Below are 15,712 nucleotides of genomic sequence, written 5' to 3'. Positions count from 1 at the left end.
GAGCCCGTTTGAACCCGTCGATAACAGGGTGTTGCATGAGTTCTGTCAAGAGTGTCTGACCAGCTTGAAAGGTTGAGGCATTGTCAGACACAAGGCACTGGGGCATCCCAAATCGGGCAGCCAACCTTCGTATCGCTTGGACTAGTTCCACAACTGTCAAGGAAGTAGTAGTTTCTAAAGCTACTGCCCGCGTGGCAGCGCAGGTAAACAGCAGTACGTACACCATGTCCACATGGGAATGATGCACTTTGAAGCCGCCAGTGTAGTCCAGTCCAGTTACTCTGAAAGGGACCTCAGCATTGAGGCGGTTAGGGTGGACTGGAGCTAACGGTGGGGTTGGGTACGGCTGGCCTTGTACTCTTTTGCAATGTATGCACCGTTTGAGAATCTTCTTCACTTGCTGGCGCATTCGGGGAACCCAAAATTCCTTGCGTAAGTGGACAAGAAGAGTGGAGGTGTTACAGTGCAGCAGCACTTCATGCCAATGCTCAACAATAAGTTTCCAGAGAGCACAATGGGACTCTAGGAGAATGGGGTCCATGTAGCCGGACTCCGGGGGTGCATCACTGAGGCGGGATCGGCCTCTTAGAACACCGTTATTGTCAATATAGGGCTTCCGTTGTCCGATAAAGGCTCGTTCATCGGACGTCAACAAGGCGGGTTTACCTTGCAATTGTCGTAATATTTGGGGGTAACTCGCCGCCTGTGACACACGAATGATGGCGGTAAGTGGTCTTCGTGGGAACCTTTGGACTAAATGGGGGAATTTGTGCTCAGCCCATCCGCTCGTCAGGCGCAGCAAGGCTGCATAGCTCCTAACTGCCTCATCAAGAGATGAGAAATGAGCAAATCTTTGAGTTTGCGGTGGCAAAAGTCTAATGGGACAAGCTTTTATCTCCCATTCAGTAGGGAATCTGCTTTGGTCCGGGTAAGCTGAGACGTCGATCAGCCAGGCTGGTCCATGAAGCCATAAGTTGGACTTGAGGACGACTTTGGCGGCTACTCCCCGCGACGCCAGGTCCGCGGGATTGCAGGACGTGGGGACATGCTTGAGAAGCAACCGACAGTTCAACCTTATACGGTTTATCTCCTCAACCCTATTGAGAACATATGGGGACGTGCTCTGCCGGCTGTGTACCCACTGCAGGGCCGTGGAAGCATCGGACCACACTGTCGTAGAGACGTATGTTTCTGGACGTAATTCTATCAGATACTGGGCTAGTCGGCATCCAAACAGGAGTGCGGTCAACTCAAGCTTGGGAATGGACTGACTCTCGTCCAATTCCAGCATACGTTTAGGGGTAACTCGTGCCTTGGCTGTGAGGAGCTGGCATTTACCTTCAATTGTGACCACGTAGCAAGCCACTCCAAAGGCTTGCTTGGAGGCATCTGCAAACACATGTAATGCAGCCTGGTGACCCTGATGTGCATTTCGAGGCACCTTAATGTTCTCGAGACCCTTGTATTTCTTAAGAATGGCACCGAGCTCGCGGATCAATTCTTCGCTCAGGCGTGAATCCCAACTTTGATCCATCATCCAGAGTTTCTGAATGAAGAGTTTGCCGAGGATAGTGACCGGCGAGATCAGGCCAATAGGGTCGTAGATGGAAGAAAACAGAGAGACAACCTTCCTCTTGGTGTTGACGTGTGAATAGTCCTCTAACATCAGTCCTGAGGGGAGCTTGACGGCTAATGTGTCATCCGCGGTGTTCCAGTCCAGACCGAGGTAATCTTGGGGGCCCGTTTCGGTGAAGTCTCCCGAGATGGGGGCATTAGTGGTCCATTTGGCAAGGGGCATGTTGGCTTCCAGCATAATTTTTTCTATGGACTGTCTTTCACTAAGGATGTCCGTGGGCGAGTCGTAGCAACGTTGAAAGTTGTCAACGTAGAAGCTTGTTTTAAGCTGTGAGGCAAGACTACTCGTTTGAGCATCCAGGTGGTGTTGGATTGTCTGGTTGAGCAAATATGGGCTCGAGGTGGCCCCAAACAGGACCACTTTGAAGCGGTACGCAACAACTTCGGACATACTGGAGTCCTTAAAGAAAAGAAACCGACAGTAATCACGGTGTTCCTGAGCGATCTCAATCCGCAGGAAAGCCTTAGAGATGTCTGCCGTCAAACCAAATGGCTTTTCCCTAAACCGGAGGATCATGGACTGAATTTTTGAGGCTAAGTTTGGCCCGGTGTACAAGGATTCATTCAGAGACCTTGAATTTGGTCCCGATTTAGCCGAGGCATTGAATACTATGCGCATTGGTGTGGAGGTGGAATTTTTGAGGACAGGATGATGGGGTAGGTAGTGCATTTGACCGTCATTATGAGGTTCTAGCTCGACCGGCTCGATAAAGCCCTCCTTCATGTACTCGTCAAGGATGGCTTGGTACTTGATGAATAACTGAGGGTCTTTAGATTTTTTAAGGGACATCAGCTGGGCAAAAGCCCTACCAAAATTTATCTCTGGTCGGCTATCACTCTTGAAGGGTAGTTGCACTGTGTATCTTCCGTTTGCGTACCGTGTAGTACGCTTGAAGAGATCAACGGCCTGTGCCTCAAGATGGCTGAAGGGTTCATTGCTTATGCCCACAGCATCGAGTTTCCAAAGATTCTCGACGGGGGGCTCTACTCCCACAGGGTCTGTTACGCTGATGCGGTTTAGTGTGAGCGACAGACTATCAACCTCTGGGGGTTCTGTCCCTTCTCGTGACCAATCTGGCAGCTCTCCCCAAACCACATATCCACCTGGTGTACTGAACAAGTTGACACCCTTGATGTTGTGAGTGCGCTTGAGGAGTCGGGGAAGGTAATCGGCTCCGAGGATGATCTCTATGCCAGTGGCATTGTCATCTGGCTGCCTGTCTGCAAGACGTAGACCACTAGCCTCTAGAGTGCGAACTGCATGGGTATATCCAGGCGTCCTTATGTTCTTCCCCACGTTCGGGTTGACAATGGCAACGACCTTATGCTTGCGGCGACCAATTTTCAAATTGAACTGCACCAAGTCTGAACACTGAGGTGGTTCGTCCATGTTGAACGAGTTGAGTCGGAACACGATTTTTCCGACAGGAGCAAGGTTCAGTGACTTGACTACATTGGGATGAACAAACGTGCGTTGGGCACCACAATCCAGGAAAACTCGGGTGGTGTGTTTAAGTTTTCCATTAATTAGATCGCCAGTGAAGGTGGGTAGAACAGCAGGGTTTATTTCGTTCGCCTGGTTGGTTTGTTCAGTCTCACTCGAGGCTATGTGGTTAAGTTGAACAGAAGGTGGATCTGCTCTTGGCCCATCGGGTTGGTGACCCACGGTCACGATGTTAGGGCAGAGAGGCAATTTGTGGCCACGTTGGCAGTTCTGGCATGTAACATGGGCGTTGCAATCACGGGTAACATGTTGCGTCGAAAAACATTTAGTGCAACAGCCTAGTTGGTTCAACCGCGTTAATCGACTATTTGAATCGGGGAACCGGGGGCATTTTGTAGATGAGTGACCATTGTGGTCACAGAAAACACAATTGTACCGAACAGGGTTACCTGTTGGTGGGGGAGCTCTGGCCGGCTCCGGTGCACGCTTCTGAGTGGGTTTTGCTGGGTTTTGGGTTGGAGTAGATGGTGTCTTCGGCTTAAGGGCATCACTAGTCGTTCTATGGAAGGGCTTAGCCAATTTTGTAATTGAATTGCCGTTTACTCCAGAGTTAGAAGGTTTAACAGGAAGCCGGTCTTTGCTTGGCTCCGTCAACAGTTTGGCTAGCTCCTTTGTGCGTGCATGTTCGTATAGTCCGTCCTTTAACTCTTGCAAGGACACGGATGTGCTATTGTAACGGCGATAAACTGTCTCCAAGAGAGTGGGGTTTAGCTTACTCAGGATGGCATGCTCCAACAGATCTTCGGACAAGGGGGCTTTGGTCACTTGCACGTATTCTTCCTCAGCATTGTTCCACTCCATCAGAAACCGTCTGAGGTCAGGGCCATCATCCGCTGGGGGGCTCATACTAAAGAGCTTCTTACGCAGCAAATGACGGTCAAGATCAGGGGATTCGTACTCCTGGATGAGGTTAGCGATGGTCCTCTCGTACAAACCCTCTGTCCAGATCCTGTTTCCAGCAAGACGTCGGGCTGGTCCTCTTAGGCACCGTAGAAGGATCTTGTACTTATCCGCTGGGGAATATTTGGGAGATTCGTGTATGGTTTGACGGAAAAGGCTCCACCAACCCGTCCAACGTTCCCTACGACCTTCAAAAATGGGGGGATCAGGCTCAGAGGCAACGGACACATAAACAGTCTGCGGGCTTGCGCCAGGTGTTTGATTCTGGGCTTGGTTGCCAGTGGTCTTATGGAACACAATGCTACTGAAGGCCGTTTCAATTCGTTTTGCACAGTCAACCAGCATTGGGTAATTCGCCACCACGGTCGGATGTTTATAATGAGACCGCCAAAACTGTTTGTATTCATTGAGTTTGTCCCTGATACCTCCGATGTGAACGCTAAAGTGATCCAACCCAGGGGACGACATGCGTGAAAGATCTACTGAACTTAGGCTATGGAGGGCCAGATCTGCGTCCTCACATAGAAATTTGAAATCGACCTCCTGTTGCTCAAGCCGTAAGTTAAGTTCCTCCAAGCTGAGAGCTTCAGCCTGAGGTTGTGGAGGGTTACCGAGATTAAGAATTTGTAAAGACATTTTGGATGAAACCCTTGGATGTGCGGAGTTTGCAAATTCAAAGTTAAATAAATTCTTAAGATTTATGGGTATGTCTGAGGAATGGAAATTCACCCTACTCGAAAGGTTTGGGAAACTTGTGCGGCTATGTGTGCACAAGAAGTGACCATGGATTGGTTAAATGCACAATGAAAAAGTGTGGTAAGTGGCAATGACAATTTACAACTATACAGTATAGGCTAGCACCAAAATGACAAAGTAAATAGAACTTAGATAGTCGCAAAAATTACTCAATGTGACTAGTAGCACATGGAAATCGCAAAACAATTTAAACACCACTCGCGCTAAGGCTAAACTTGAAATTACCTCATGCAAAGGATAACTAAATCTCACTCACAACAGAGGACATTACATAAAGCTTTCCTCACACGGAGGTTAAACGCAAAAGTTTCTCTCAAAAAGGACAAAAGTGCAAATTTACGCTGAGGCTGAAGGTAAAATTATTGACGCACTTGTCAAGTGGTAATCACAAATAAAATAGGATACGCTACACATGGGTAAGACGACCTTTAACAAATTTTTTAGTGACTACATGAAATTGTAGGCTTAGCAATATCGCGCTAAAAGTTCTGTGACCAAGGACACGGGGTTAAGCTTACAAGAGGGGTTAGTAAGAAAATTACAGCACTTGCACAAAGGATGGTAAACCGAGGTACAAAATTATGGAAAAAAGTAGATTGGCAAATTAAGTCGAACAGAGCAAAATGAACGGTGCTCGCCTGGAGCAGTAAACAATGAAGTCTGAACAACGAAAGGGATATACCTTAGTTCCAGTGTCTCGGAACTTTCTGGTTAAATGCCAAAATTAGGTGAACAGATCATATGAACCGACGGGCATAGAAATTCGCAAGTTAATAGTAAAACATGCAGCATGCAACCTAAATCGATGACCTGAACATATCTAGTTCTGTCGTCTCAGAACTCATAAATAAACCTGGTTACACTGTCTTCCTTAAGCGTGTGTCAAATACTATAAAATTACAAAACTCTTCTCTCGTTCCAACTCAAGTCTGGGCATTACACTTACTACAATGTGGCTGGTGCATGTGGGTAAGTGTGGTATAGCGAGGTATTTATTGCTTAATCAAGCTAGGTTACGTTAATTTAATTACCCAAAAGTCAAAGGTGATAGATCCGGTTCGAAGGACCACTCGTGTGGAGAATTTTTATGTGAATGGTTGAGGGGGAACTTAGTCCAGGAAAGTCTCCCTACGGCAATTACCCAAAGCTCAACAGGGGAGGATAATGAGCACTTACTCTCGGGACACAAACGCCCTGCTAATACTTTACTGCCATAGTTCACTGACCGTCACTCTTAAATACAAAAGGAGGCAATTTTACTGTCCAGAGGCCGGAGAACTCCACACAATTTTGAAATAATTTATGGCCTACTCTAGCTTTGTCAGGGCTAGAGTCATCTCACTCTAAGGCTCTGTTTCGATTCCGTCCCAGTGACCCCAGTGAGATGCTGTACAGGTAACTTACGTTAATGCAACTAGAGACAATAAAAAAAAGGGGGGAACAGCGGAGTATAAAAGTATAAAGTAAAGTTAAATGGGGATCTTCACCTTCAAAGCACTAAGTTAAAGAGCGTACACTCGCTGATACCAACTTACCTGTTTAGAGTAGGTTACTCTCAACACCTTGGGTACTTCTGACCCGTCAAATAGTATAAATTAGCTAAATTCATAAAATGTGGTTAAAGATACCAAAATGTGTAATCTATTCCAAATGATTTATTACAGAAAAGGGAATGGAAATAACTCGATGATTTTAACACAACAAATTAAAAATTGGAAAAAAAATATCAGTAACTCAAATATAAGTTTTACATGTGATAAAATGAATAAGTGAATTTACAACAAAAACTTGAAAACGTTGAACGGAATTAACACGTGGATTAAACCTCAAACAGAATAAATAAGTCAAAACATTCTGATCAACAATTTGTGCGGTAGGATGCTGTGAGGTCTCAACATGTGGTCAGTGACCTCAAGCAATTACCAAGATCAAAAAAATATGAATACATTAATTTCCATGCACGCAGCCCGAAAGATGTAATGCCAAATAATACCTAAACTTAACTTATGAGAAATTGAAACTTATCTAAAGGGGGAATGGCCATTAGTTAAACTCACAAGATTTTTATATGTTGTGGGCGCCCGTGTCCTAAATGTGGCGGTCTTCAGTTTGCTCACTAGGCCTACAGTACTTAATTTGCCGAGTCAACGGCCCCCTCCAAGCTCTCCAACTAGCCCCCAAGACTGGAACCGACGTGCTGTAGAATTAGCAGCTATGCACTAACACTGGTCATTTGCTTGACCTCTTCTACGACGTATTCTTGGCTAGTTATTGTGTAAGGGGACAGGCTAGTGATGGAGAGTGGGAGCACGAGGTTGACATTGGAGCCTGACTGGGCAGCTCCGTTTCGTACCGTGGCCTGTATGTTTGTGAGGTCGAGTTCAGGTCAGCTGCGTTCTCCTTCCTTCCCAAAAAAAAAGCATATCTTGGTGCGTAGGTCTACAGTCTTGAGATGCCAACTCTCATTTAGGACAGGCTCAAAAATCTTGTGCCTTGTGAATTTCAAGCAACACACTTATTTAGAATACAAGGAGAAATCTTGCAACTCCAGGGGGCAAAGATAATCCTAATTCTAAACAATTGGCATACAGAATAAAAATGAAACTAAAAGGTAATTTAGCAAGTCGGGCTTACGTGTGTGGACAACCATACCTCCTAGACTAGCAGACTTGAGTTGTAATTAAGAGATTTAAAATACTGTACCTAAATACTTACGGTAGAATAATGTATACAAACAACACAAAAGTATTAATCTTGGGACACTCGCTTAAGAAAGAGACATTACTCACATTTTTCCCAACCGTGACGTCACGAACAATAACAAAGTCTACGTATTAACTATGAAGAAGAAGAGTAGTGAAGAAAATTCTTCACAGTGTGTACATATACTGTATGTGTATATATACATATATATATATATATATATATATATATATATATATATATATATATGTATATATATTTATATATATATATATATATATATATATATATATATGTATATATATATATATATATATATATATATATATATATATATATATATATATATATATATATATATATATATATATATATATGGCAATGTCACTATCCCTTGCCCCTGCCATTCATGAGTGGCCTTTAAACTATGCAGTAACGTGTTGTTAATATGAATGCACTACTAACAACAGTCAATCTTTGAACAATGGCAATTAGGACCTTGTGATAAATCTTATAATGACATGTTGATGTGATTTACTAAGCTACCACCTTTGTTTAGTTACAGATCCATTTCTTAATAAATTATTAACCATCTCTAGTTTCATGCATCATCTTGGATACCATAACTTCCAATTCGAAGGTTGAATTGACTTCAGATCAGCACATATAGGGCAAGGCCATTTTCTCTCTCCTTTGGAAGGTTGTAACATTGCCCTTCAATTACCCAGTTGGTCTCCTAACAGTTTATCATAATGAAATATGGCTTGGATTTAGGGCCACGTGGCCCCGCAAAGGCCATTCACCATTAGTGTGAGCTAATGCTTCTTTTTTGTTCTCCCCATCTGTCATAACAATAAGTTAAAAATCCTCCTATCTCATCTCTTATATTCATCCAAATATTTATGTAATTTCTGGCACAGTTCCAGTCAATTCTTGATCACGTTGCCCTTGGAGCATTGGGTTTATTTAGGTGTAATCTACCTTTAAAAATCAAAGAAAAAATGCCTAGATACCTCGTCAAATGGCAGGGTGTAGGTAATTCAAAATGATACTTTACACTCCTACCATGATACAGTATACATTACTGGATATGACTAATCAAAGTGCATGATGAATTGCTAACATTAAAGGTTTGCTAGTATCTGAGAAAAGGAATACTTAGCTATGTTAGTCAAGAACTTACGGCAAGGGATTACAATAGAAACTCAATAAAAATAAAAGAGAAATTAAGTTCATAAACTGGAATAGGTGCTAAGATACAAAAATTAAAACACCTCCACTGTCAAGAAAGTCAGGGAGTGGAAGGAAACTTACACCGTTCAAGCCAGTTGCAGAAACAAAACAAAACAAAAAACTATTGAGGGCAATCTTGAACAGTATATTAGTAACATCATTATCTTAACACTATTACGAAGAAAAGTAGAAAACTAATCCTAACTTGATTCTTGATTTTCAAACCAACCGCGTGAATCCTTGAACTCTGGGGGTACCTGTTGCGATGTCCCTTCTGCATCCTCTTCAGTCTGAGCATACACGAGATCACCAAAAATGGCACTGACCTTGTGATTGTGTCTCCCGAAATTTTCTTATCCTTAAACCAGAGGAGAGGTCTCTCCATCTCATTATGAATGGGCCTCCTCTTACTAGAAAGGACAGTCACGCCTTAAGAAGGTGTTGCTGCTTTGATAGCTTCATTCTGGTTAAGGATGTTGCTAATCATTGACAGATTTCGGCCATACTCCTTAGCAATCACAATCAACTGCATGCCACCCTCATACAGCTTGATTATCTCCATTGAAAGCATCCTATTCTTTTCTTAAACATCAGCAACATTCTTGGGACCCATGGCTATAGAATTTCAGATTGAATAAAGCAACACAAAAAGCAAGTACAAAATCAAAATCACCAACACGAATTCAATCTGGAGGATAGCGAATGCTGAAAAGAAATGGTCGAGGGACGCCGGCAGATGCATGATGGGAAAGATGCGGACCAATAGGAGAGCAAGATCTTATGGCAGTAACTACCATTAGGGTAGTGATATAACCAATAGGTGAGAAGGACGATGGTGGTGAGTTTAAATTCAAACAAATGTGCGGCAGGCGAATTTTAGAATTTTCGGCGGCCGCACAAATTTCGTTTCGTATTCAGAGTATTTTTTCATATGAACCAAAAAAATAAACTTTGTATGTCATTTCATGAAATGAGTTTTTTGTATCAAGAGGTTTCACTACTTTAATGGTCAATTACAAAGAATGATGATCACAAAAGGCAAAGGAACATAAATGAAGCACATCTATAGGACCATATATTACCAAGGAATATTTTGCTAAGAGATGTGGTGCCCAAAGGCAGGTAAATAGACTAAGATTTCACACACTGACAAGGTTTGGCACAGCATGAGACAGGGAAAGGAACAACTTCTAAACTAAAATAGCAACAAATACTGTACAGTCATAGTAGGATTAAGTCCAACATGAATTCTTCATAACATGAATACGATAGGGCATTGATAAAGAATTGCACTAGATAGGAATTGAGGCAGAAATGCATAAAGCAAAAAATGCACTCTCCTGAACTGTACTGCATTCATACTCATCAACTCAAAATCTTCATATGGAATTCCAATGTAAAACTGTTAATGCCAATAGTATTGATGATGATTAAGAAATAAAACTCTTACACTAAAGTACTGTACACAACTCAATTTTAACTCCTTTTAGAGAAAACCAATGTAAAACTGGTAATCAAAATTAAATTAAATCACTTATTCTTCAAAATAAAACAAAATCTAAATGTAAAGTAAACAAAATTTTCAACAGCATTCAATTCAAAAGCAAACAACACACAATAGCCATTTCAAAATACAAGCTACTTACAGAAATACCCAGCAACCAGAATCGTTGGACATTAAATTATGCATTACTTTGAAATGATAAAATTGTGCAACTTTTCAAGAAATATAACCATCTCTCATATTCAAAAATTATTCTTTACATTAAAGAGAGTGCAAATCAAAATCTTCATTCCTTTCATAATGTATTTTCATAAACATAAAAATATTACAATGATTCTTGTTCAAATGATTGTAACTATAAACAGTATGTTCAATTATTTCAAAAATGAATACTATATTAACAAAATTTCTTACTATACAAATAACCATATACAAGACTAACAATGCTATTGGAATATTTCTTCTCAACTAATTGCTTCTGGTTTAGCTGGTGGTGCTGACACTGCTCCTTCTTCTACTGCTGCGACCAAGGCCCCGCTAAAAATGGTTTTCTTCACTTCATGGGCACTTCGCCAAGAAACCTGAAGAGATCAGAGAAAGATCTTAATAAAAATCAAACAAACAAACAAAGAACTAAAATTGGTTCTTGTCATGATTTTGAATAAACAATCATGAAAAGGACTTAGGCAACTGGATGCTTAGGACTACAAGCTTTAAAAATTAGACTTTAATAACATTACAATAAAGCCTGATGCAAACCTTATATTTTCTGTGTCTCAGAGCTGCCTCCGCTCTTTTCAACATGATCTCGTTCGTGAAAATGCCTTCTCGAGAAGCATAGGTGGTCATTTGCCAATCTAGCGCCAAGTTCGTTATCTCACGACCCGACATGCCTTCTGTCATTTCCGCAACTTTTGAACATGCCTCGCTGTAGTCAAATTCTGCAACTTTTAATCTCCTGCAATACCAAGTAAAATGTATGAGGTTAAGGATAATAACCTTACTGTAAACATACAAGAGATAAGTCTTACAATATTAGACAACATACCAAGAGTACAGTACATGACCATATTCAATAATATTCAAGAACTTAGTATAACACAAGGAAGTGACCCACAATATTCTGAATTTTGCTTTGCCTATCATTCAAATGTCCGTTTCCAATATCACACTTCACTTACAATTTTATAAATGATTTTTTTGCTCACTCATTGAATGCTTTACCAAAAATAAGGGTGGTTGACAAAGGAACAACCTATTTTTAGGGAGGTGCTGTGGTGGCCTATTGGAAATGTCCCTGCCTAGCGATCGCTGGACTGGGATTCAAGTCTGCTCAAGCTCGATAGTTTCTGGTTGTGTCTGCATCCTTACCATCCTTGTGAATTAAGGAAGGCGGGTTTGGAGGGAGCCTATAGGTCAATCTGCTGAGTTATCAGTAGCTATTACCTGGCCCTTCGTGGTACTAGCTTGGGTAGACAGGGGCTTTGGGTGCTGATCATATGTACATATGGTCAGTCTCTAGGGCATTGTCACTGTCCCTTACCACTGCCATTCATGAGCAGCATTTAAACCTTTAAATGGCTACAACATGGAACACAATACAACAAAAAATACCAAAGATTGTTTTCTCTGCTCCTCGGCCAGAGTATCAATATGAATAGCATATAAGGGAGACCCACAAGTCAAAGCTCTATTGAACTCATCACAGCACCTCTAATGCTGAAATATGTCTCTCAACCTAACAGAATTAAGTCTGGATATCTCAAAGTAAAATTGACATTACCTTTTACCCTCTGCAGCTGGAAGCAAAATATATTTTTCAAAGTACTGACGCACAAGTCGCTCCCGTTCTGGTTTTGTCGGTAATGGAAACTCAACAGGCTCATGAACACGATCTACAACTGCAAAGTCAAGGACTTCTGGAGTGTTTGAAGCAAGAACCATCATAAACCTGTAAATAAAAATGTTAAATCTTAAACTAAACGGTGAACTTAATGTGCTACGTGTAGTAGAGTACAGTACTACATATAAAGGTTAAAACCTTGCCCTGAAAAAGCCTGATGTATTTTTACATGTTACCCAACATGAATAGACAGCTTTTTTTACCCTTTAGCAGTCAAAAATGCACTATGAAGCCTATGTGTTTCCATTAGTGAAATAAAAATAAAATCAAGTGTTCACTATTGTGGTGTTGCAAAGGAAGTACAAGCATCACTTAAAGTTTTGCACAAACGTATTACAAAACAATAAAAAAAAGATAGACTAATTCCTAAAAACTGGATTAAAAAAAACCTGTGCTTGTACTAAACTAAGTATGAGATAACCAATAGAGTATCATGATACTTTAGGGTGTCAGAAAAAAAAAGGGACGCAGATATTACCTCACCTACACTCACCTATATAAACAATCATCTTATACAAGTTGAGTAAAATAAAATATTCCAAGAGGCTTATAAAATTCTCAGTAGAAAATTTACTATGAACAAACATGGACAATACTGTACTAATAAAATGCAAATAAGAAGATCCTATATAAATATATTGTTCACATTGAATGATTCTCAAAATTAGGGATAACTAAACAAAAATCATAAGTATACTTACTTGTCAGTCTGAGTACCCGTTCGGTATAAAAATGCTGATATCGCCATTCTCAGCTCTTCACTGATATTTTCGTGACGTTTCCGTAAAAATCCTTCGGCTTCATCAATGAATAATACAAGACCTTTCCGCGATGTTGATGACCAATCGAACACCTAAAAATATATACCGTATATAGCTATTTTTAAAAAATAAAATTCAAGTTACCACATTAAACTGAATATTGTTATAATCAACTTTTTAAGCTGATGAAATGAATGACTAATTTTCTAAAATACATAATACTGTAAAATTAGAGCATTTTAGCAGATTAAATTTTTCATATGAAACTGTAATCCAACATAAACTTAGAAAAATATATGTAATATAAAAATACAAGTCGACATAACTCAAACAGAAAAATGGGCAATTATGAGGCAGTGTCTTTGTTACAGAAAAACCAACCATTATGATCTGAAGAATCTACTCTGTAATGTGCAGGCAACAATAACAACAAAATGAAACCTTACCCCTACAGAATTTTTGATATTGTATTAGTTCAAAAAGAAAAATCAAACTATTTAAAAAGAAAAAAAAAACCTTGACATACTAATACCTGTAACTTTAATAATCAAAATACTCAACCAATAAAATTTCATTATCATGCACTCCACATTAACCCTTTTACCCCCAAAGGACGTACTGGTACGTTTCACAAAAGCCATCCCTTTACCCCCATGGACGTACCGGTACGTCCATGCAAAAAAATGCTATAAATTTGTTTTTTTTCATATTTTTGATAATTTTTTAAGAAAATTTAGGCATTTTCCAAGAGAATGAGACCAACCTGACCTCTCTATGACAAAAATTAAGGCTGTTAGAGCAATTTAAAGAAAATATGCTGCAAAATGTGCTGGGGAAAAAATAACCCATTGGGGCTTAAGGGTTGGAAATTTCCAAAGAGCCTGGGGGTAAAAGGGTTAACTAGTTTCAACTAAAGGTAAATGGTTTCTCCTGAACTGAAGTTATTATTTTTGTTTAGTTTCCTTATTGGAGCAGGCAAATTTCAGTTACAGAAGTGGCAATTTTTTTTTTTTTACCTATTATAGTCGTACTACATTTACAATGTGAAGCTCTATATCAGTATTCATGATCAGAAATGGATAAACCTCAAGATAACAATTAGGAAAAATATACGATTCCTGTTTTTGGTTATAAACCCGAGTATAATTTATTTACCGTACTCAGTAACACCCATCAGTCTCACAAAAGTTAACAATAAACTTAAGGTAGACAATGTAATAGTGTTCACATTTTAGGTGATTGATACCAAAGCTATTATACCCCAGCCCCCATTTGTCATACAGAGAAAAAAGCAAAATAGAACTTGTCCATTTTTTATAGCAAACTACCAATTTGCCAAAAATTTAAGTATCTTATATCAGCTGATAAGGAGAACCTCAGGAAATGTATTAAATGGTGCATGCCACTGATGTATGCTATTATCCTAGTAGAGTTATTCTTAAAATACAGTATAATAAACAGGAGTAGAATATCCCTAATGAAGAAATAATGTGTGTTCCTGGAGTATTTATAGGTTAAATTCTGGGGAAGAATATGAGTACAGTATTACATATTACTGTAAACATTTTTAAAGTAACTTACATCTTCCTAATTATGCAAACGTGAGTCCTTTAATAGGGCTATGACTTCAACAATGCTGGAATGGTCATTTAAACTTTTAATCAGGTTAACATAAATGCCTGTCGGGTAGCGGGTGGAACAACCCTCATTTTCACCTTTAACTTAGGATTTGCGTATTGGTTGATGTGGGCAGTGTAACTCAAACAATTTAAGTTTGTGTACAGTAGTTAAGAAAAATAAAAATTACTTTAAAAAAAGTGGTTTTGAGTTTTGACATATGGAAAAAAAAGTTTTGTGGGACAGGTGCAGTTTGGTCTCCCAGGACTTTCCTATAAAAGGCTAGAACAGGGACTTCAATCCGACAAATATCCAAAGAAATATTCTCTCCCCTACTCTAGGAACAGTTTATCATCGTACAAAGCACGGACTCAGTGTGTATAAGAGAGACCAAGTTCAGGCACTACTGAACTCTACACGGCACCTCCAATACAGACACCATCTAGCTATGGTTGGCATGTCTTCACTATGTCATCACTCAGAACCATCCCTGCTGCTGGAGACAATTCCACCCCACACATCAATTGCGCTTGTAGGCACAAGTCATGACGATGGAGTTTTCCTTTTTCAACACTACTAGATATCCTATGAAACTCTACAGGGATTCTTGGCAAGATAAAAGCTTTGCTTGGATTTCCAGTAGTTAAACATGCAGGTGTTTTACTACCGTAAATCCCGTTTGGAGTTGCTACAGTTCTTCAGGTATAACTCCCCCTCCTTGGATTAATTCATGAACGGCAGAATTCAAGGACATGCAGAGCCAAGTGGAACTCCTTTGGAGGGTGTCTCGTCAATCAACAACTGGACTCTAATAGTGTTCCTGTTCCACTGAAACCATGTGGTAGGGAAATTGATGGCTGCCAACCAGAGATGCTCCCTACAACCTTGGAGCAATCACTAGTGTAGGAGCTGAAATAGCACGGGTTCTTTTAAGATAAAAGAAGACTCAAAAGACATTGCCACTGACGAGCTGGAAGTTCATGGAAGCATACTATATTTCAATCTTTAGTTCATTATCAAATCTTCATATTTATGTGGACGATTGTGTTTGTGAAGCTTGTGTGTGTGTAAGATCACCATCACGTGGAAGGCAATACTGTCAGAACCCATTCGCATTTCGACCTTGTGTATGGAGAGCGGTCTCTGCAATGATACGGATAGCATCCTTGATCTCATCTCTCAGGAACTGCTGATAA

At 40.3% G+C, this 15,712-nt stretch overlaps 1 protein-coding gene across 2 annotated transcripts in view; it reads right to left on the bottom strand.

Annotated features, from left to right (window-relative positions):
- Nucleotides 1–10,524: 10,524 nt before the first annotated feature.
- bor (ATPase family AAA domain containing bor) overlaps nucleotides 10,525–15,712 on the bottom strand; it is a 46,691-nt gene continuing 41,503 nt past the window's right edge. For both annotated transcript variants that reach the window (XM_068356743.1, XM_068356744.1), the window contains exons 11-14: nucleotides 12,840–12,991; nucleotides 12,019–12,186; nucleotides 10,995–11,193; nucleotides 10,525–10,816 (exon numbers count right to left, since the gene is read on the bottom strand). In XM_068356743.1, the coding sequence (XP_068212844.1) occupies nucleotides 10,700–10,816; nucleotides 10,995–11,193; nucleotides 12,019–12,186; nucleotides 12,840–12,991 (636 nt within the window). In that variant the 3' untranslated portion in view covers nucleotides 10,525–10,699. The remainder of the gene's footprint in view (nucleotides 10,817–10,994; nucleotides 11,194–12,018; nucleotides 12,187–12,839; nucleotides 12,992–15,712) is intronic.

Source organism: Palaemon carinicauda, chromosome 33, assembly GCF_036898095.1.
Source record: "Palaemon carinicauda isolate YSFRI2023 chromosome 33, ASM3689809v2, whole genome shotgun sequence".
Classification (NCBI taxonomy): Eukaryota; Metazoa; Arthropoda; class Malacostraca; order Decapoda; family Palaemonidae; genus Palaemon; species Palaemon carinicauda.
Note: the sequence above shows the minus strand (reverse complement) of the source record. Positions and strands in the feature narration are given on the sequence as shown.